General features: G+C 42.7%; 1 protein-coding gene across 1 annotated transcript in view; it reads right to left on the bottom strand.

Moving 5' to 3' along the window:
- Window positions 1–1,928: 1,928 nt before the first annotated feature.
- LOC121867803 overlaps window positions 1,929–22,849 on the bottom strand; it is a gene marked incomplete in the record, with an annotated part of 83,735 nt that continues 62,814 nt past the window's right edge. Inside the window, 5 exon segments of the mRNA XM_042367928.1 lie at window positions 1,929–2,661; window positions 8,475–10,982; window positions 21,394–21,548; window positions 21,743–21,824; window positions 22,247–22,375. Of these exon segments, the coding sequence (XP_042223862.1) occupies window positions 2,398–2,661; window positions 8,475–10,982; window positions 21,394–21,548; window positions 21,743–21,824; window positions 22,247–22,375 (3,138 nt within the window).

Here is a 22,849-nt window from a genome sequence, read left to right as displayed (position 1 = left end):
ATTTGAGCAGCGTGATTGTGAGGCCGTTCTCCTGGTGGATGCTTCAAACGCATTCAACATACTTAACCGCAAAGCTGCACTGCACAACATCAAGATCAAGTGTCCGAGCTTTGCAATGTATGTTGAAAATTCGTATAGGAATCCATCAGACCTCTACATAGTAAACAACAAGGCTCTACGAGGTGATACCATCCTACAGTCAACCGAGGAAACAACACAGGGGGACCCCGTTGCAATGGCAATGTATGCAATAGGCCTATCAGTGCTCCAACAAGAAATAAAATTTGAAACAACTGGGGTCAAACAAGTGGCATATGCTGATGACCTTACAGGAGCAGGAAAAGTGGAGAGCATCAAAAAGTGGTGGGACTTGGTAACATCACGAGGTCCACAAATAGGGTACCACCCAAACGCCAGCAAGTCCTTCCTCATCGTGAAGCCAGAACATTATGAACGGGCAATGGAGGTTTTTGGCGGAAGTGAGGTCAAAATAACTAAGGACGGCCAAAGACATCTAGGCGCAGTAATTGGCACTACGGACTTCAAGACCGAATACGTAGCGGGAAAGGTGAATGAGTGGGTTAGTGAAATCCAAGCTCTGTCTGAGATTGCTAACACAGAGCCACATGCGGCCTTTGCAGCATTCGCCCATGGAGTCAAGCATCACTGGAACTACCTGATGCGTACTATCCCTGATATCGGCCCCTCCTCCACCCTCTGGAAGAAGCTATCAGTGTCAAGTTCATTCCCAAATGAGTGAAACACCCTGACTTAACCCCAGCAGAAAGAGCACTTCTTGCACTTCCACCAAGACTGGGAGGGATGGGACTAACAAATCCAGAGGTGATTGCTGCCACTGAACATCAAAATTCACTTAAGCTCACGGCAACCCTCACGGACCACATAATAGCCCAGAATGCAACAGGGGAAGTGGATACCAGCGAAGTAAATAAGATTCGTAGGTCCATTACGACAGATCGACAGCACTGCCAAAATGATAAGTTGCAGCAACTATTGCTGCAGGTTCCAGAAAATTTGAAAAAAAAGTAGCTATAGCGCAGGAGGTGGGCGCCTCGAACTGGTTAACTACGTTACCGATAAGGGCAAATGGTTTCAGCCTTAATAAACAAGAATTTACAGATGCCATTGTTCTAAGGTACGGTTGGCCAGTAGAAGGTTTGCCCTCCCAATGCGTGTGTGGCTCTTCCTATGATAGCGATCACGCCATGGTGTGCAAGAAGGGGGGCTTCATATGCATGAGGCATGACGAGGTAAGGGATCTCACAGCAAATATGTTGAAGGAAATCTGCCGGGACGTCATGGTAGAACCGACCCTCCTTCCATTGGATGGCGAGATCTTCCAACACAGGACTTCAAACACATCTAACGAAGCCCGTGTGGACGTCAGTGCTCGAGGATTCTGGACGCGGGGACAGCGAGCTTTCTTCGACATCAGGATTTTTGATCCCATGGCCGCATGTCACCGTAACCTAGCTCTCGATGCTGCACATAGGAGGAACGAGAACGACAAGAGAAGGGCATATGGGGAGAGAATTCAAAACGTTGATCAAGGCAGCTTCACTCCTCTAGTGTTCACAACCTCTGGTGGGATGGGCCCAAGTGCAAGATGTTTCTATGCCAGACTCGCAGCGTTGATCTCCGAACAAAGCAGCAGCCCAGAAGTTATGTTACAGCCTGGATGAGATCGACTCCTTCTCTCTCCTTTTGCTCTGCCTCTGCCGAGAGCTTCTGCTCCGACAACTGCTGCAGATATTGACTATGAGGCTACAGTCACTGAATGCCGCATAGATCTGCGGCTCAACTAATTTAACACAGATAGGATAGCTTCTTATGTATTAGGATATTTAATATTAAGGTAATTAAATGGTGGCGAAGGTGTGGCTATTGGGGGAGGCTGGACGGCCACGTTAAAAAAAAAAAAAAAAAAAAAGTAGTAGTAGTAGTAGTAGTAGTAACAGTTTTAAAAATTTTATTATTTATTTTAATACACTTTGGACTTGATACACAAATCAGCCCACACTATTAATTGTCTAGTTAGGAGCGTTCACACTAGCAGCCTAACATAATACTGTCTGATTCTTGTGTCTGCAGATCTGATCACTGTAACTGTACACACTTTTGACACTGTTGATCACTGAAGTTTTATGCAGCTGACTCCAGTTAGTGGGAGTTGCTTACTTCTGTTTATGCTTACAACTTCAATACCATCGCAAAAAAATCACTGCAACATTACAAGTTAGCACTGAAGTGTAGCCACTGTTAACCACTGCCCATAACAAGGGCTTACTGCAGCCTCAGATATCAGAAGTTTACTTTCACTGCTCTAACTCGTGCTACTTGTATACTCGTAAGTCATAGCTGATCACTTTCCGTGGCTCAACATTCACTCTCCTCCTTGACAGGCGAGACAAGGGTTGCTGCGGGCTGTACCTTCTCTTCCTCCGACCTATGTCTTTGATGTCTCTGTTGGTGCTGCTGTTGCTGTTGTTGCTGTTGCTGTTGGTGCTGATGCTGTTGGTGCTGTTGCTGTTGGTGCTGATGCTGTTGGTGCTGTTGCTGTTGGTGCTGATTCTGTTGGTGCTGTTGTTGCTGCTGTTGCTGCTGTTGCTGTATCAATAGCCGCTGCTGCAGTTGGAGTTGCTGGAAATAGATCACATATATTCTTAAATCCGGACGCTAGATGTGAGGTTATGAGAGAGCACTCAAGAAACAGGGAAAAATCATCTTAAGAGGCCTGGAATTTTCAACTAATTGTTTACAAATATCCTAAACATCACTGTCTAGTCGTCTTTACAGCCAAAGAAGCCCTGGAAACTGACGTCAGAAATAAAGAAAAATAAATAAATAAGGAAAGAACGGATATTAGCTAGATCAGGGGTTCTCAACCAGGGGGGAATTCTCCCCAGGGGGGGAATTCAGGTTTTCAGGGGGGGAAAACTGATTCGGTAGCAAGAGATATGTTCGATGAGAAATCAATCACAGAATTTTGGCCCTTGATGTGCGATTCCTACCCAAAAGTGGCAGAAAGAGCTATCCGTGCATTGCTTCCGTTTGTGTCGACATATCTTTGTGAGTCAGGCTTTTCAACTCTGTTGCAAATTAAAACGAAGCAACGTAGTAGATTAGAGGTAGAAAATGACCTGCGTTGTGCCCTTTCAAGCACTCCTCCGCGTATCCCAGAATTGGCGAAGAAAAAACAATCACAGGTTTCTCATTGACTGTAATCTTCATCTGAATAAAATTAATTACAAATTTACAATATCCTGGTATTCTATTGAACTTTTTGTTTATTGCATTATGCTTCAGTTTGGTCTGTTAAGTAATTCATTATAAATAAAAAAAAACTATTTTACTTTTATTCAAGTTTTATAAATCCATCAACATTTTCAATTGGCATTTAATTTGTAAAACTCCACTATAAAAATAATCCATGTAAAATTGTAAATGTATATGTACTAATATGGAAAAAATAAAGGATTTTCAGTATTATATGCATATTATTTGGAATGCACTTTTTGAGGCAGACAATCTTGGAAAGGAGGGGGGAATGACATTCTGACATATGGTGAAAGGGGTGCATGGGACAAACAAGGTTGAGAACCACTGAGCTAGATGATAAGAAGAGTGTATAAAAGTGAAGCGAACAAAAGAAGAGGAAGGAAGCGGTAAAGTGAAGTAGAAGGGGAGTGCGAGGGAGTGTGTGGTGTTGTATAAAGATAGTTATTTAGAAGGAGTATTTTTTTTTTATGGGGAACAACTCACTCGGGCACAAGTCACTGACCCACAAGGAGGCCTGGGGGAAAAAAATAAGAGTAAAAAGAAATTAAAAACAGAAAATAAAAATATATTTATCTACACCACAAAGATGCCTGAAAACCAGCCTTTTGAAGTGAGACAGATTATATGAGTATGGAAACGCAAAAGAAGGCAGAGCATTCCACAGTTTGGCTGTGTAAGGAAAGAATGGTGTACTATAACGGGTTATTCTAGTGTGACAGACATTCCACAGAGAAACGGTGGGCACCGCGGGCAAGACGTGTGTTACGAGCCCATGGCCTTGCCGGCGGTACACAGGATGCCAAATCCACCGATTTTTGCCCGTTAAAGTACCTGTAAAAGAGAGAGAGTGAAGCAACATTGTGGCGAAGAGAAAGGGAAGGGAGATTGTCAACTAAAGGAGGAGAGTTAATAAGACGAAATGCTTTTGATTCCACCCTATCTAACAGTTGGACAGAAGAGCCACCCCAGATATGAGAGCAGTACTCCAAGTTAGGACGAATCAATCCCTTATATACTAGAAGCAACTGCTCAGGAGTGAAGTAGCTACGGCAACTGTACAGCATTTCCAGCTTCCGGGAGGCAGCTTTAGCAATGTTGAGGATTTGTGGCTTCCGTGACATTTTAGAGGAAATGGTGAGGCCTAGCATATCTAATTTAGAATTTGACAGATTGATTGCGTCCTGAAATGTAATTGGTGGGAGATCATCTAATTTGGAAAGTGTAATTGGTAAATACTGTGTTTTATTACTATTGAATTTAACTAAGTTTGTACCTCCCCATTAGGAGATGCTGCACAGATCCGGATTGTTAGATGGAATGATATCAGCTCTAGAAACATGTCTAGTTTGAGAGTTAAGGGGAAGGAGAAAATGTGAAGAAAAGTAAAGAGTAGAATCATGAGCGTAAGAATGGATAGAATTAGTCTGAGTGTAAAGTAAATCATTAATTAAAAAGAAGGAAGAGAGTAGGTGAAAGAACAGAACCCTTTGAGGAATTGTGTTGTAAGACGACTGAAATCTTAGGCCTACATCTTGCACACCGTTCATAGGCTCACATATTCTCACGCCCACATTAGGGGCTTGTGAGGTCATGCATGTCATTATGGAGTCTGTTTTGGAACATAACATTGGCAACAATAACTAGGTACAACCGTCAATAAGATGAAGGAAATATTTCCTTATGACCACAAGAGCACAGACCCCGGTGAAGACAGTGTGAGAGTGTACTGCGCACATCCTTGTCATTCCTAAAAACCCCATTTAATTCATATTACGCTATATAACATTCAAATCCACCGAGCTTGTAGAATCTCAGAAAACGGGAAACATTGATAAAGGATAACTCACCTACTCAATGTTACTAGACCATGTGTTGTATTGTACCCAGGTACAGTTATATCATATTAATTGTATGTATTCATAGCATTAAGGAGAACTCAGGGTATCCATAAGATGAATGTTAAAGTCCAGTTGAGCCAGACTAGTGTACTGTAGGACTAAGTGTGGATCAGGGTTTGAAGGTCATACTATTTACGTCTGTGAACGTGTAGCGAACATAACTTCCACAGATATCATATGAAAATACATGAAAACAATGATCTGGAAAAAGGATAAATGTATCAGAACTATGTGAGGTGTTGGAAGTAACCCAGAAACTATACTTGAAAGGAAATATCTTGTATGCGTCGGTATTAACTTAATACACCTCGTATCCTCACGTGACATATACCCACGACAGGTACAGTGATCAGAGAATCTTATGTCTGTGTTCAAATAGTGCAATGTGTGAGAGGAGGATCCCTCATTACAGTTTTAAGTGAAGTTGATACACCCCCGCCATGAACATTCAGCCTTTGTTTTAAGGCGCGTCCTGTACCCGCCTCGAGTGTGCCGCGTTGATATTATAACCCAATGAATTTACCCCCGAATTAGCAAACCAGAACCTTACCTAAGTTTGTACTTTAGGGTTAAAATATGTGTTTATACGGCATGAGTGACAATATGCCGAAAAGTGTTCAGGTGAGAACCGTAAGAAATAAAAGTAAAAATTAAAGATTGGAAACTGTAGGCCTACGCGGTGACAAGCGGAGGGGCACTGCACTCAGTGCCCTCCGTTCTACCGTCACCTCAGGTCAGTGTCCTATCGGGCTATATCCCGCCCTATAATTAAGGCTTATATAGAAGTTATTACAGTTTAAAGCTGTGCCTGATGTATAAGTGTAATAGTAATGTGTTAGGGGGTGTGATAACCGCCCGTCAGGCAATATTTCTCAGTGCCCTCCGTTCTACCGTCACCTCAGGTCCCATGCGGTCGGAGTGCCTTGCTGTGCGGCAGCCATTATCCCTGTGAGCGTCCCACCAGGTGATGACTACTCCTAGCTATGCCAATCCACTGTGAACCTGTGGATTTCCAGCACACCACTCCAAATGAGTAGTAACAAATAAGGAGACCGTGAGAAACTCTGCGGTCGTCACTTGGAGCGACCTATAATACCAGGCATAGAAATAGTACTGGTATGTCTCTTGGTGAAGCCCTCCGAGGACGTTGTGCGAACGAGGTGCCTGTTGTGTATACCTAAAAGTCACAAGGAATCCCATACCTGCAGGGGTGGAGTGTAACATGTGTGTTGAGATGGTGCTACTATGTATGATAACCGACGGTGCTATATTCCATACAGGTGGAGCAGTCTGATGTGTTAAGGGATAGTGTAAGAAGGAATGACCGAGGTAAGGTGGTCACGGATTGTTAGGCAATAAGTATGTGGATGACACGCCATTAATGTAAGAGTCTGGTGCCCGTCTGGGTAACCAACATTTTCGTTGTTCTTCTGAGGAAGACCAATTCATTTGTATGTTTTTTACCAGTATGTTTTATAAGGAATAAATTAATTAAGACATGTTATTGGTTTCACCCTTCCTTCCCCTTATCGATCTGGTCGATGGAAAACCTAACCCAATGCCTAGTCCACTCTCCACGCTACCTAACGAGCTACATGCTGTCCAGAGGGGGTCTGGTGGCAGCGACCCTTAGAAATTAAGATTCGAGTTAAGTATTTACCCTTAGTATTAGTGACCCCCAGTCAAGCAGTATAAGAGGAGGATCCCCAACAACAGTATCGGTCTATAGGTCACACCAGAGGAGATTAAAGTTGTGAAGGGCCTAAGGCTGATAAGATATAAGGGCCTAAGGCTCATAAGAGATAAGGGCCTGTTTAAGTACTTCGAAGGTCTAAATATCAAGAGTGCCTAAGACTACAATCTTATTAGCCTTATGGTTAATCCGGCCCTGGGTCCCACTCACAAGTCCTAGGGAAGCCTTGTGTGACACCATTGACTGTACACTATGTTATGTCATATGACTGGCCAGGACAATGAACCAAACCGTGAAGATTAGTTTGGGTGTGTCGAGTGTGTGAAAGAGTATATAGTGTTGTGTAAGGAGTGTGTTTTGTTGTGTAAGGAGTGTGTTTTGTTGTGTAAGAAGTATGATTTGTTGTGCAAGGAGTGTGTTGTGTAAGGAGAGTGTTTTGTTGTGTAAGAAGTATGTTTTGTTGTGCCAGGAGTGTGTTGTATTGTGTAAGGAGAGTGTGAAGGAGTGTGTTGTGGTGTGTAAGGGGAGTGTGAAAAAGTGTGCTGTGTTGTGTAAGGAGAGTGTGAAGCAGTGTGTTGTGTTGTGTGTGTGTTGTGTAAGGGGAGTGTGAAAAGTGTGTGTTGTGTAAGGAGAGTGTGAAGCAGTGTGGTTGTTGTGTTGTGTAAGGAGAGTGTGAAGGAATGTGTAGTGTTGTGTATGAGAGTGTGAAGGAGTGTAGTATTGTGTAAGGTAAGTATAAAGGAGTATGTTGTGTAAGGGGAGTGTGTTGTGTTGTGTAAGGAGAGTGTGAATGAGTGTGTTATGTTGTGTAAAAAAGAGTGTGAAGGAGTGTTGTGTTGTGTATGAGAGTTTGAAGGAGTGTGTTGTGTTGTGTAAGGAGAGTGTGAATGAGTGTGTGGTGTTGTGTAAAAAGAGTGTGTGAAGGGGTGTTTTGTGTTGTGTAAGGAGAGTGTGAAGGAGTGTGTTGTGTTGTGTAAGGAGTGTGTTTTGATGTGTAAGAAGTATGTTTTGATGTGCAAGGAGTGTGTTGTGTTGTGTAAGGAGAGTGTGTTGTGTTGTGGAAGAGGAGTGTGAAGGGGTGTTTTGTGTTGTGTAAGGAGAGTGTGAAGGAGTGTGTTGTGTTGTGTAAGGAGTGTGTTTTGATGTGTAAGAAGTATGTTTTGATGTGCAAGGAGTGTGTTGTGTTGTGTAAGGAGAGTGTGTTGTGTTGTGGAAGAGGAGTGTGAAGGGGTGTTTTGTGTTGTGTAAGGGAAGTGTGAAGGAGTGTGTTGTGTTGTGTAAGGGAAGTGTGAAGGAGTGTGTTGTGTCGTGTAAGGAGAGTGTGAAGGAGTGTGTAGTGTTGTGTAAGGGGAGTGTGAAGGACTGTGTTGTGTTGTGTAAGGGGAGTGTGTAGTGTTGTGTAAGGAGTGTGTCGTGTTGTGTAAGGAGAGTCTGAATGACTGTGTTGCATTGTAGAAAGGGAGTGACAGGCCGGTTATGTCCTAAGGACTTATGACTAACATGGACTCTGCAGATCAACCGTGGAATTTAGTAGTGCTGGATGTCTTTAACACAACCATGGAGAAAATGACTTACTAGCTTACCTTAGCATTAGCAAGTGCTTGATGGCGGTAGTGAGAAGCAAGGAGTTCTAGAGAGGCCAAATATGCCGCCGTGGAAGGCCCGTTGTCGTAACTCATCTGATGGCTTTGGTCTATTTTCCGAGTGGGAGACGGAGACCGGGAATCCTTAGTTTGTCGTGAGCGCGGGGCTGGAGCCAGTGATGGTCGTGGTAAGGACAGGCTATGGGTACGGACAGCGGGTCGCGGGCGTGGTACAAGAGTCGTGCGTCCATCCCACGGTTTGTCATCTTGGAGGGATGGATGAACTGTTTTCCTTATGAAGTCAACGACTCTGGGCGTTGTAGATGAGGGTGTGTCCTCTCCCTCATTAGGTCTTGTGGACTGAACCAATACGGGGTTTATGGCTTCAGTTAAGAGCATGACGTTCTCAGTGAGAGCTGCTAGACCAAATACGTCTTCGTAAATCGGGAGCTGTGAGGTTCTTCGGTGGACGGGGACCAGTAGACCACCATGAGTGCCCATGAGTGCCGCTGCGTCGGACATGTGGCGTAGGCGGAGTGGTTTCGGTGGCCGTGGGGGTGGCACGGGGTCTAGGCCATGCCAGAGAGGCAGCCTTGATAGCATTTTCTCACTTTTATTGACCTCTATGACTGTAACATTGGTTTCCGGTCGTCTCTCGTCGTCGTCACTAACAACAACTGACGACGAGGCTGGCGATGGAGGACCAGAATGAGTAGGAGATGGGTCTTTGCTGCCCACCTCAGGAGACGAATAACCTGATGACGATGACGATGACTCGAGCACAGGTGGTTCCTGGGGGTCATCAAGTCTTTCTGTTTTGGTCCAGTGTTCTTTTGGTGATGTTCGCGAAGATGACTTTGTGCTAGAGCTTACACTTGTAGTATTTTCTTTGTACAGTGGTGCTACACTAAGATTGGTCTGTGCACAAGATGCACGGCGGCGCACTGGGCGGTAGGCTTCAGTTTGACATCCAGCTGTTCTGAAAGAGGGAACACGAAGTACAATCTTGTTGCGCTGGAGTTCACCTCGCGGAAGCTGGTCCAAAAGAGCCTTGGAATCTTCAAGAGCCTCCCTGTGAGCAACTTCATATTTGCTGGGTTTGGTTGGACCTTTCTTTAATATGCTCTTCGGTATTTTAGTATCCATATCAAGGGCCTTTAAACTCTCCATTATATTTTCATCAGACTTGGTGGCTCGAAGAGGGGCTGGAGCTCCGTTATCAAGAATATTAGTGAGTACCTCTTCAAGCTTTTGCAGGTTGGCAGCATTTTCTCCCTCTGTTCGTCTTCTTTCAGGTTTCTTCACTGGAGATGGACGTGCAATTGTCATGTTTTTGTCAACCAGACGAAGAGGCTTGTCGATTATGGATGGACGCGGAGGTTTGATTATCTCAGGTCGTGATGGTTTCGCGTTATCGAGCTGAAGGTTTATTAACGCTCCTCTTGAAGATTTATCATCGTAAAGAGAAGGTAGAATGACGCGTGGCTGAGGCGCAGGACGCTTACGTGTGTTTTTTATGTTCTCCTCAATGACAGGGAGCGGTAAATGACGCTCCAGTGTTGACACCCTCTTGGTATTTCCTGTCAATTGTTTGGGGTCTCTTAAAAGCCCTTCAGGGTGTCTTGGCAGCTCTGGGAGCCCTTCTTTTTCATTTAATGCTTTGTTTTCGGATTTTTCTTCTTCCTCTGTTTGCTTTGTAGTGGTGGCAGTGGTGGTGTCGCTTATTTCTTTCATGTTCTTTTGTTCTTCTTTCTTGAACACAGTTTGAATAAGAGAAGAAGACGGTAGTACTGGCTTAGGTTTTGTCGGAGGAGGTGGAGCTGGTCCCTTAGGCTTTGCGACGCGAGCCATGGGGCGATTTATTGGACCAAAGGAAGTGAGGACAGTTTTCCCATCAAGAAGTCTTTCCTGGACGCTGGTTGAGCGATGTACACAAGCCATTTCTCCATTGTCAGCAGAAGAATCCTGGACAGTGGAGGTCAGGCTCTGTTCCGATCGACTTCGCCCACGAGACAACAAACCAACTTGGATCACAGGCTCAGTGTCGAGGTCATCCAGCGAACAGGCATGGAACTTACGACTCAGGGTAGCACCACCACTGTTCTCTTCTAGCAAAAGTCTCCCGTTGACAGAATTTGAACGGTGGATCTTGCGAGCATCAGGCCTAGCGTATTGGGAGAAAAGTCGAGAATTAAGGAGTTCTGGACACGTCACGGGGGCAGGTGGACGCATATGTCCTTCGCTGATTTGCAAATCTCGTCGCACAGCAAAACTTTGTGCCCGCTGTGGCCGTTGGTGAACTCGGGCATAACGTGGGCTGACGAAGGAAGCATGGCGGGCAGGGAGCCTTCGAGGGCCATTTGGGGAGTCCGACAAGAGGTCCAAGCCCACTGGGTACAGTGGCGTCTGGTTCTTTTCTTCCTCGGGGTGGTAGACCCACGCCGAGGACCCTGCAGGATCAGGCAAGGCCACCACATCATCCAAGGAGGGCGTGGAATCGTGGCCTTCCTGCAAATACCAGAGAGGATTTAATACCGTATATAAGTATGCATCAAAGGTCCGATATTAGTAACAATATTATCACATGGATACAGGTGAAGAAACAACAATTTCCCAGAGTAATCTACTGAAACTCCTCACTCTACAGTAACTCTCCTTACCCTAGACATCCCCCTACAGTAACTCTCCTTACTTTAGACATTCCCCAACAGTAACTCTCCTTACCCTAGACATCCCACCTACAGTAACTCTCCTTACTCCAGACATCCCCCTACAGAAACTCTCCTTACCCTAGACATCCCCCTACAGTAACTCTCCTTACTGTAGATATCCACCTACAGTAACTCTCCTTACCCTAGACATCCCCCTACAGTAACTCTCCTTACCCTAGACATCCCCCTACAGTAACTCTCCTTACCCTAGACATTCCTCTACAGTAACTCTCCTTACTCTAGACATCCCCCTACAGTAACTCTCCTTACTCTAGACATCCCCCTACAGTAACTCTCCTTACTCTAGACATCCCCCTACAGTAACTCTCCTTACTCTAGACATTCCTCTACAGTAACTCTCCTTACCCTAGACATCCCTTTACAGTAACTCTCCTAACTCTAGACATCCCCCTACAGTAACTCTCCTTACCCTAAATATCCCTCTACAATTACTCTCCTTACCCTAGACATTCCTCTACAGTAACTCTCCTAACTCTAGACATCCCCCTACAGTAACTCTCCTTACCCTAAATATCCCTCTACAATTACTCTCCTTACCCTAGACATTCCTCTACAGTAACTCTCCTAACTCTAGACATCCCCCTACAGTAACTCTCCTTACTCTATACATCCCCCTACAGTAACTCTCCTTACCCTAGACATTCCTCTACAGTAACTCTCCTTACCCTAGACATTCCTCTACAGTAACTCTCCTTATCCTAGACATCCCCCTACAGTAACTCTCCTAACTCTAGACATCCCCCTACAGTAACTCTCCTAACTCTAGACATTCCCCTACAGTAACTCTCCTTACCCTAGACATTCCTCTACAGTAACTCTCCTTATCCTAGACATCCCCCTACAGTAACTCTCCTAACTCTAGACATTCCCCTACAGTAACTCTCCTTACCCTAGACATTCCTCTACAGTAACTCTCCTTATCCTAGACATCCCCCTACAGTAACTCTCCTAACTCTAGACATCCCTCTACAGTAACTCTCCTTACCCTAGACATTCATCTACAGTAACTCTCCTTACCCTAGACATTCCTCTACAGTAACTCTCCTTATCCTAGACATCCCTCTACAGTAACTCTCCTTACTCTAGACATCCCTCTACAGTAACTCTCCTTACCCTAGACATTCCTCTACAGTAACTCTCCTTACCCTAGACATTCCTCTACAGTAACTCTCCTTATCCTAGACATCCCTCTACAGTAACTCTCCTTACCCTAGACATTCCTCTACAGTAACTCTCCTTACCCTAGACATTCCTCTACAGTAACTCTCCTTACTCTAGACATCCCTCTACAGTAACTCTCCTTATCCTAGACATCCCCCTACAGTAACTCTCCTTACTCTAGACATTCCTCTACAGTAACTCACCTTACCCTAGACATCCCTCTACAGTAACTCTCCTTATCCTAGACATCCCCCTACAGTAACTCTCCTTATCCTAGACATCCCCCTACAGTAACTCTCCTTATCCTAGACATCCCCCTACAGTAACTCTCCTTATCCTAGACATCCCCCTACAGTAACTCTCCTTTTCCTAGACATTCCTCTACAGTAACTCTGCTTACCTTAGACATCCCCCTACAATAACTCTTCTTGTCCTAGACATTCCTCTACAGTAACTCTCTTTATCCTAGACATTCGTCTACAGTAACTCTCCTTACCCTAGACATTCCTCTACAGTAATTCTCCTTACCCTAGACATTCCTCTACAGTAACTCTCCTTACCCTAGACATCCCCCTACAATAACTCTCCTTGTCCTAGACATTCCTCTACAGTAACTCTCCTTGTCCTAGACATTCCTCTACAGTAACTCTCTTTATCCTAGACATTCCTCTACAGTAACTCTCCTTACCCTAGACATTCTTCTACAGTAATTCTCCTTACCCTAGACATTCCTCTACAGTAACTCTCCTTACCCTAGACATCCCCCTACAATAACTCTCCTTACCCTAGACATTCCTCTACAGTAACTCTCCTTATCCTAGACATTCCTCTACAGTAACTCTCCTTATCCTAGACATTCCTCTACAGTAACTCTCCTTATCCTAGACATTCCTCGCCCACAGCTTGAGAAAAGTTTCAGTTTAATTACTTGTTAATTTGCTAAATTACTGAAGACTGACGACTTTCGGAAATTGACCAATAGAAATTGACAGGAACTCGGACATTTGGTATAACAAGCAAATGTGCAGGTATGCTGAAAGAGCTTTGTATAAGGTGCAAACAAACATCCTCCCAAAATTCAACCAAATTCACCACTGGGGAAATGTGTATTTAAATGATATGCGCTATGGGCGCCATAGCCACCAGGAATATGGAAGAAAAGCAGTGATTTATATAACTCCCATGGTATGGAAAGTTTAATAATGTTTAATAATATGTAGTACATAATTATCACATTACATATACTGTATTGTATTTTCTTGCCTTCAAAAGATTGGGATAAAATTTAAATAGATCCAGTGTGTGTGTGGCATTACTTGTAAATAATGAGTACTGACAATATAAGCTTAATGTAAAAATAACTAAACTGTCTCTTTAATATCGAAAACTGACTTATATTTCATAAGGAGTTACACCTTTGAAGATATGGTTGGAACACTAAATATTTACTGCAATTAACAACCGTATTTCCAATACTTAGCATCCTACATTTTTATTTTGTACACGCAGGCCTATAAATGTTGGAGGGGTTCATTGTCAGTGCTACGTTATCCGATTTATAACACATAATAATTAATTGCGAGGACTACAAGTATTTGCAAAACATGCTTACTGTATTCATGAACGGGAAGATGTTGTACTTAATCTGAACTAATAAAACACGTCCTCTGCAGTCATTAACTTGCAAGTTAAGCAGATAGTTCTCACACTGTCCTACACATTTACAGTGAACTCTACAGGGGATCCCTTTCATGGAGCAGCTGCAAAACACACAGAATCGAACACTGCTCTTACGAGAGACCCTCACATGACGAAGCAAGTCAATGGGGCTGGTGGTTTATCTGCGATAATTGGTTGAATATGACCAGATTCCACTGACAAACCACAGTCCTCCTTGTTCAGCACTGTACCAGGGTGTCGCCATGTGGATACTTGATGGTGTACTCTGAGACTGTGGAAGTACATGGCACGACTTGGAGGAATACGTTCCAGACACATATTTTGGTGAGAGTACATACAAATAACGTAGTTCATCTAACCCTCTGGATGATGATGCTCGACAAGGTTTCCCCATCAATTCGTAGCTTTTCCTTTGTTGCTGTTGTATCACCAAAAATAATCACATCTGACCTTATCTATTGTGATGATTGCAGTTTGAGCTTACCCATGCTATACAAAGCTGAGGCCGTGTCACAACGATGATTGCAAGACTTGAAGCAGTTTGAGCTTACCCTTGCTATACAAAGCTGAGGCCGTGTCACAATGAGATATAGCATGAGCAAACACGAGACGCATAAATAGTTCTCTTCTCAAAACCTCCTGAGCAATTCTAATGGGGATTGTGTATTGCTTTGTGCCAAGGAAGATATCTCGTGTACACTTGGCATGATAGAGGAAGATCAGAATGCCAGTATCATCTTCAGTGGCAAGAACGGGTGTCTGACTGTGCGCCAGTTCAGGGGCCTTTTTGACTATCACAACATCACCTTCAGCATGCTTCACATATACACGAGCAATTTTCAGATGTAAACTTAGAAGTCTTATTAAACTCTGCTTGTTTAGATTTTGTTGGAAAGGAAAGCTGCCTTGTGTTATGGAACAGGTGTTCTGTCTTAAACCACTACTTAATGAGATGATGGATGCTGAAGCCGATGGCGTTTTTGCTCTGGCTCTTTAGTTATCGCGATATCGCAGTAATCAAAGAATATTTATGCAGGTACTCGGGCATTTCAGGTATTTTTTTCACGAGTAACTGCAGAGACAAATGAATCACAAACTGAAGCAATGGTACCGATCTTTCGTCAAGTTATGCGATGCAGTATACCACTACCATCAATCACTCTGGCAGCTCCCATCATCGTGGAATGAAGATGGGGAAACTGTTGCCAGATCACAGGCAATTATTGTATACTTTGGTCTGGAGGTCCATTTGAGTAAGTGGAAGAGTGCAGACGGTGGTACAATTCTCTTGAAGACATGCTCGCACCTTCACCAACTACTCTGATGGCCTTCCACATAACTGATTTCCTTAGAATGATGTCTAAACTTTGATCTGTTTATCGGTCATGAATTGTCTGGCCAAAGTTGATAGAATCCTGAGCATTAACCCGTTGGCCGGATATTAGCCCTGTTGTAATATTTATAAGTTCATGATCCTCTTGAAGAGTGAATGGGCTACGAGTTTGTAGGTAGTCTACAAATTTCTGGAGGATCTTCTGATTACGTTTGATGCATCCTGAGTGGTTATCCTTGTGTTGTTCTGACTACGTGCCAGTGAAGGTATTTGTCAAGGAGCACAGAGCATGTGTGTACTGGTCAACAACATATGCCGTCAATAGCCATTTTGTCCTGGCTGACTCTTTGTGAGTTATATCAATAAGTCAACCCTGGGTTTTGCCAGTCCATATGAGGCAACCACTGTTCGAGTGCCATGTCAGACCATGTTCCACTCCAATACATTTTATCATCCCTGCACACTGTGAAAAGAACATCTTCCATGAAAGCTTCTAGACAGTGGCACAGCTCTTAACGATCCTGAAGGTAGAGACGGTAGTATTTTTGTGTAGTTGTTGTATCCTGTTACAGCAAAAAATGGAAGCATCAGCTGTGTAGCTTTTAGGTGAAGCCTCCAGTTTCCAGTCTTCTCGGCTCTGATGAACAGCCTGACAACTGACACAAAGTTCATCAACGTGACCTACAGTTTCCCTTTTTATTATGGCACATCTACACAGAGAGAGAGAGAGAGAGAGAGAGAGAGAGAGAGAGAGAGAGAGAGAGAGAGAGAGAGAGAGAGAGAGAGAGAGAGAGATAATTTACTGTTTCATAATTTACTATTTTAACTCTTTTGCTGTTGGTGTTTCTTACGTCGACTTTAGTGTTAATCTTGTTTGCTTATGTATCACTCTTCAGTCAAGTTAGAAAGGATCACTAAATTCACCACATGCTGGAAAAAGATTCAGGAGCTTATCAGGCGACTGGTATTCGAGTGATACATCCTGAGCCACCACCGCAAGATCCTTCTCTCAACTGAAAGAGAGGGACTGCATGGGGCGAGCCAGAGACCTACTAGTTGTCATCTTTGCAGTGATGTAAGCGGCTTGCAACTGGCTCGGTACTTAGTCACTGACCCATCCAAGATTATGCTCATGAATGTTACCTACATACTGTCTTCATAGAGGTACTTAGTTAAAAAATATACTGTTAAAAATATACAAAATACTTAACATGTCCGATTTTCCTATATATTTTTTGAGTTAATGTTATTTTCAGTTCACTATACTGCAAAGCTTATCTGTGCATTATTCTGCAATGTTAACAACCTAGATATTTTTAATTACGTAATTTTTTAGACCCTTATTAACATGATATCCCATCTACACCTGTGAAATGGCAATTTACCCTCATCTCCAGACCCCGAGTTTAAATGGTCAAAACACAGTTTGATTGGGGGTTGCAATATCAAGACATTAATATGAAGGACTTGGCACAAAAATTTGCTTGTTATACCAAATGTCCGGGTTTGGCCATTTTTGTGTTAATCTGTACTGGACTAAATATCATCTACTACAATGTATCCGGGTGACGAGGTGACAAATAACACTAATAAGAATCAGACATTAAAAATAGACATAACATTACTACCTCAGCTGATGAGACACACTATGAAGAGCATTTAGCCCTCACGGGAAGCCCTGTAGAACGTCACAAAGAACACCACATTCCAAGGACAATCACAAATTGTCCTTTTCCGTCCTATGAGTATCCTATGTGGCTTGTGTTTAATATCATATAAAACCTGTTTATTAAATAGTCAATGTATATTCCTGTTTTTAGAAATAAATATCTTAAGAAACTACGTATATTTTTTTAAGAATAATTAGATAATCATAATAATTAATTCTCCAGTGAATGTACCGGGTGTCCATCATTCAGTTCAGCTTGACTTTACTTGGACTGTAATGCGTTAAGAAAAAATATTGATTATATGGAGTGCACTTTGGCCGACATTAAAGTGTTAAAAAGACACTAAATCAAAGTTTATTAATGCTGCAGCTTGGGAGATGAAACAGAGAATGCATGTACCATACAGTGACTGCGTAGTAACAAAGGATCAAACCCAAAGTATGTGTTTTGGCGATTTTTGACGCGTGCAGAACTATCAGAAAGACAAAGTAAACAAGAATATTTATCTATACTGCTTAGGAACTACTGGAAAATCCTAACCTAACCTAACCTTACTATTCATAGAAATGCTGGTTTAATTTCAGAAGAGTACTGGAAAAAAATATAAATATATTCACTTTCGGTAAACATTGATCCCCGCAGTAGCAAATAATATCCCAGCTTCATGACTATTTACAAGGTCGCTTGAGGCCTGCAGCGGGTTATCTTTGTACTGTATTAAGTCTCAGTTACTCATTATTATTGCTTAATTTATAGCAGGAAATAAAATAAACCCCCTAAAAGTAGGTATTTGGTAATATTTCATCCCTATTGTATGACCAAAACTGAACAAATCTCACGTAAATATAGTTTCTGTGAACCTAAGCCAATTCTCTTTGTAACTGGTCCACATATAAGATTTGGGGTGTTTGAACTTAGACTCTTTAAAATCCTTAGACAGATTCTGAAAAACAAGAGGAAGTGGTCAGGACCCATTGGACCAGTGTACAAGTTTGTCAAGTTCAAATTAGCTGACACACAATTAAAGGAATTGACTTGTTGTTTGCATGAGGGAAAAAGAATAAAACGCACTGTGTCTCTCACTTGGTGGACACATAAGTATAGTTTAAGCACAAGTAATGTTTCCGTTTTTTCACTTTTCATTCAGAGGGAGCTTGTATAAACGCCCCCAATAATGACGATACAGTACTTGCCCTTATACGAACGCGTGTTTTGCCTCGATAACTGGGTGATATATCTCTCAGGTTACAAGAATATAAGTAAGATACTCCACTAACTTAAAAGTAAAGGCAGTATTTTTTTTTTTTAATTTGCAGGAATATTACTTAAGCTAAAATGCTGGTCCGCCCTATAAGCAGTAATTATATTAACATTACAAAAACAAAACAAAACTGAAGTATACTTACAGCTGTTACAACAAGAGGGTGCAGAGCCTTACAGTCATGCAAGGAGAGGACATGCAGTGCTCGTAGTGGCCACCTATACTCGTCACCGTGGTAATATAATATACTACAGCCATGTCTCGTAACCATTTACTTACAGGCAGAGTACAAGAACATGCAGCATGTTATCGAGAGACAATTATGTCACGTTAACTCGAGATAATCGCTAATTAAGCCTTGAAAAGCAACTGAAGTTTTTCCCGAATAAAGAGAACTTTCTGTTTGTATTTCTAAAATTCAGTGGAAATGAATCCATACTGTACATAGTAGAATTTGTTGTTTCATTTTAGTCGTCGTTTACTATCATAATATTGCAAAATTATACCTAAAGTCGATTAGGGTAGGTTAGGTGTGTGTGTGTGTGTGTGTGTGTGTGTGTGTGTGTGTGTGTGTGTGTGTGTGTGTGTGTGTGTGTGTGTGTGTTTTCTAGAATCTAGCAAGGATATTAAACCCTATATTTTTGTTACGTTTATGTTTACAGTTCTGACATCATAAACCTGTGGGAGGACAAAGCCTAACTTACTTTCTTTATTAATACCAACAACACGTATGTTATGTGAGCTAGAAGGAAGGTCACACTTACAAATATAGTGTTAGGCTTGATCTACATTGTTCAGTTTTAGGTGAAGAATATACATGGTAGATCAGAAAGGACACAGCACAATATATATAATGTATAGTTGAATGGAAATTTTTGGGGTATAATGCATAACGTATAAGCAAACTAGACAAGTAAAATTTAGGTGGAAGAAATTTTGTTTATTCTACAGTATATGTAAAGTATATATTAACTATTCTCATTGTAATGCATAAATTGAAAATATAATAATTTAGATCCTAGTTAAGGAAATTACCACTAAAATAATGGTTAAATAGATACTATCCATCATGAATTTCGCCAGTGTCCAACAGTAGCCTGTATCAGATTAAGGCAAACCTGCTCCCCGAAGTGCTGAGCAGTGTTTGGTAATCCTCAGGGGAAAGACTCGAGGAAATAACTAACATTTTATACAGTATAATGTGTTTATAAAAGAGCAGCAGTTTTAATGTCGCCTCTGTGTCTGTGCCTTGACTGTTAGGATTTATACACTGTTCACCGCTCTAGGGAGTTTTTCTTAACTAAACTAGTCATTATTGAGCGTTTATTTATCTCTGTAATTCTAAACTTTCTCTCTTATACAGGGTAAGGAAAGATTTATATACAGTATGTATCTACAAATATTTTATGATTATATTAAAAGCCATGGTGTGCTTGAGGTAGGGTAGACAAGGCATAAGCTGCCCCCCACACAAAGGATGTGAGGTTATCAGGTCTTCGGGGAAGGCTCGCTATGTCGCCACTACTCCGCGTCACACATTTCCTTTGATAACAACATCCAGCACCCAAACACAACTTTCAGGCTGTGCCACAGCCAGAATCAGTGTTACAACCTCAAGTTATGTCCCAACCTCAGGTAATGTTACAATCTCAACCCCCCGTCACAAACTTAGCTCTATCACAACTATGGGTAGGGTTACAACCTTAGGCCTTATCACAATCTCAATCTTTGTCGCATCTTCAGACAATGTGACAACGCAGACTGTCACAACTATTATGTTAAAGTCCACTGCAGACCATAACTTCAGGTCCAGATGTTGTGTAATGGTGGGTTAAGGCATAGTCAGAGCTCAGTTAAGCTGAGATACAACCTCAGGTTATATCACAACCTCAAGCTGAGATACAACCTCAAGCTTTCACAACCTCAAGCTGAGATACAACCTCAAGCTGTGTCACAACTTCAAGCTGAGATACAACCTCAAGCTGTGTCACAACTTCAAGCTGAGATACAACCTCAAGCTGTGTCACAATCTAATGCTGTAGCTTCTGCTATATTAAGAGCCTCGTACACAGATGAACCATGGTACAAGTGTACTTCCCGTGAACAGCTCTCAGTGACACGGGACTTATCACATTATTAAATGTTTGTATCAAGTCCAAGTTGCCACCCACACATTATCTATTGTGTTAAGATAGAAGATTTGTTTATAAAGAGGAAAATTATTTCTTTATCACACTGATGTTAAGTATTATTGCAAATATCAGAGCAGAGTCAATACTTTTGATGGGAGCTACTTTTTTTACGTTTATCCTCAGTCTAAGTCAACGACGAAACCACCTCCTGCTTGCTGAGGGTACTGTATAATGGCACAGGACTCCCAGCCACCAGTGGTCAAAGACCGCAGGTTGGCTGAGGAACCAGTGGGCGGAGGTGAAGGAGGAGGTACAGAAGGGCGCCTCACGCGGCCACCAGGACGAGGACTGGTACTGTTCTGACGGCAACTCTCTGGCAGAGAGTACATTGAGGTGTTACAACTTGAAGGAGCTCTAGAAATTCTGTGTAGCCCATTAAGTTGGTGTTCAGCTCTCAGTACATTGGATTGTTCCAATTCCGTCTGGATGTTATCAGTTCTGAACGGCTGAAACGAGGACTTGGACACTCTTGACAGTGTTGAGGTGCGGGATTGAACATCGTTGAACGTTTCACTGAATCGGTTGCTTTCTCTCAATTCTTTCACAACTTCTGGCAGGATGAATTGCCAAGCTGAGCGGTGGTTCCTCAAGAAATAAGGCACGCTATTTTCTGGTGTTTTCGGGTCCTGTGGCCTCGTATATTTAGCATTCTTATTTTGCGTAGGCTCCTGGTTGTTGACAGTTTCACCACCGCCACCATTTACCACACAAACACCATTACTACTACTTCTACAACTACCATCACCAGGGAAGCCATGCATAATATTCTCACCATCACCACCAACGACACCGGGACCACTACTGCCATTTACAGTTCTAAGAGTCAAGTCGTCACAAGCTACAGTACTGATGGAGGTCAAGCACGGTGACTGGAATCTGGTGGTCTCTACCTGACGGTGATGTAGATCTTCTTCAGATAACGACCTCGTGATTGGCATGCGACCTTTAACCTTGGGGCCACGCACAACCACGCAGAAGAGATACTGTGCCCCAATGAAGCTAACGACGATGACCAAGGCTGTCACCGCCGTTGTCAGCCAAAGTGCTGCGGAAAAGAAAAACAATTAGAAATAATAACACCGGCTTCTCCTATGGTTTCAACTACAGCTTAGTTGGCAATGAATTAAAGTCGCTTAGAAAGAAATTAAATAGAATTCTTATACAAAAACATAAACACACACACACACACACACACACACACAGACACACACACACACACACACACACACACACACTCACCTATCCTGAGGTAATTTTCTTGGTTATGCTTCATGATGGTCTGCACATCATCATTCGTCAGGAATACCCCGTTTTCTCCAACCTGTGATGAGGGAGATACATTGTTAACACTATTTCGTCATAAGTAATTTTAATGTCAATTTGTACGTGGTTCGAAGTATTTCTCTTTTACGAACAACAACAATATTAATAATAATAATGGATGCTGCCTCCATTTGGCCCGAGTCGCCAAGTGACATCAGGCCCCACCTCTACCAGCCATGATTCATATTTTGTTATGGTCTCCTTTATACGCTGCCACTATTATTGCGTTATCATTGTTAATACATGTTTGTTTTATACTTATTTTCATTTTTCCTTTGATACAATCATTCATAGTTGAGGGATATATGCAGAGTTAATCATAAATGGAGTGAAGATCTTGCAACCTTTAACGAATACACAAAAGAGCACTACCTCCGCTTACAGGGATAGTCTCTCACAGTCACAGGAAGATATTCTCACCTGTAGAATGACGAGGTTTGCGACGTTGGCAACAAGGACACTAAGAGTAGCGATGAGGACAACTTGCCCGCGTTTCATCGTCTGCTTCTTCCACCCAATGGCAGCTAATACCAGCCCACACATTCCTGACTGTACGTTGAGGGAGAAAATACGTATTAATTATAGGTGACGTTAAAAGTGTAAAAGAAAGATCACAGGGAAGAAAAAACAAAACATGACGGACACAGGGACTCTGATGTACTCCTACTGTAGGAACATGACGGACACAGGGACTCTGATGTACTCCTACTGTGGGAACATGACGGACACAGGGACTCTGATGTACTCCTACTGTAGGAACATGACGGACACAGGGACTCTGATGTACTCCTACTGTAGGAACATGACGGACACAGGGACTCTGATGTACTCCTACTGTAGGAACATGACGGACACAGGGACTCTGATGTACTCCTACTGTAGGAACATGACGGACACAGGGACTCTGATGTACTCCTACTGTGGGAACATGACGGACACAGGGACTCTGATGTACTCCTACTGTAGGAACATGACGGACACAGGGACTCTGATGTACTCCTACTGTAGGAACATGACGGACAC

Source organism: Homarus americanus, unplaced genomic scaffold (genome assembly GCF_018991925.1).
Source record: "Homarus americanus isolate GMGI-L3 unplaced genomic scaffold, GMGI_Hamer_2.0 scaffold46583, whole genome shotgun sequence".
In the NCBI taxonomy this organism is placed as follows: Eukaryota; Metazoa; Arthropoda; class Malacostraca; order Decapoda; family Nephropidae; genus Homarus; species Homarus americanus.
The sequence above is the reverse complement of the archived record's forward strand: the minus strand, read 5'-3'. Positions and strand labels throughout refer to the sequence as shown.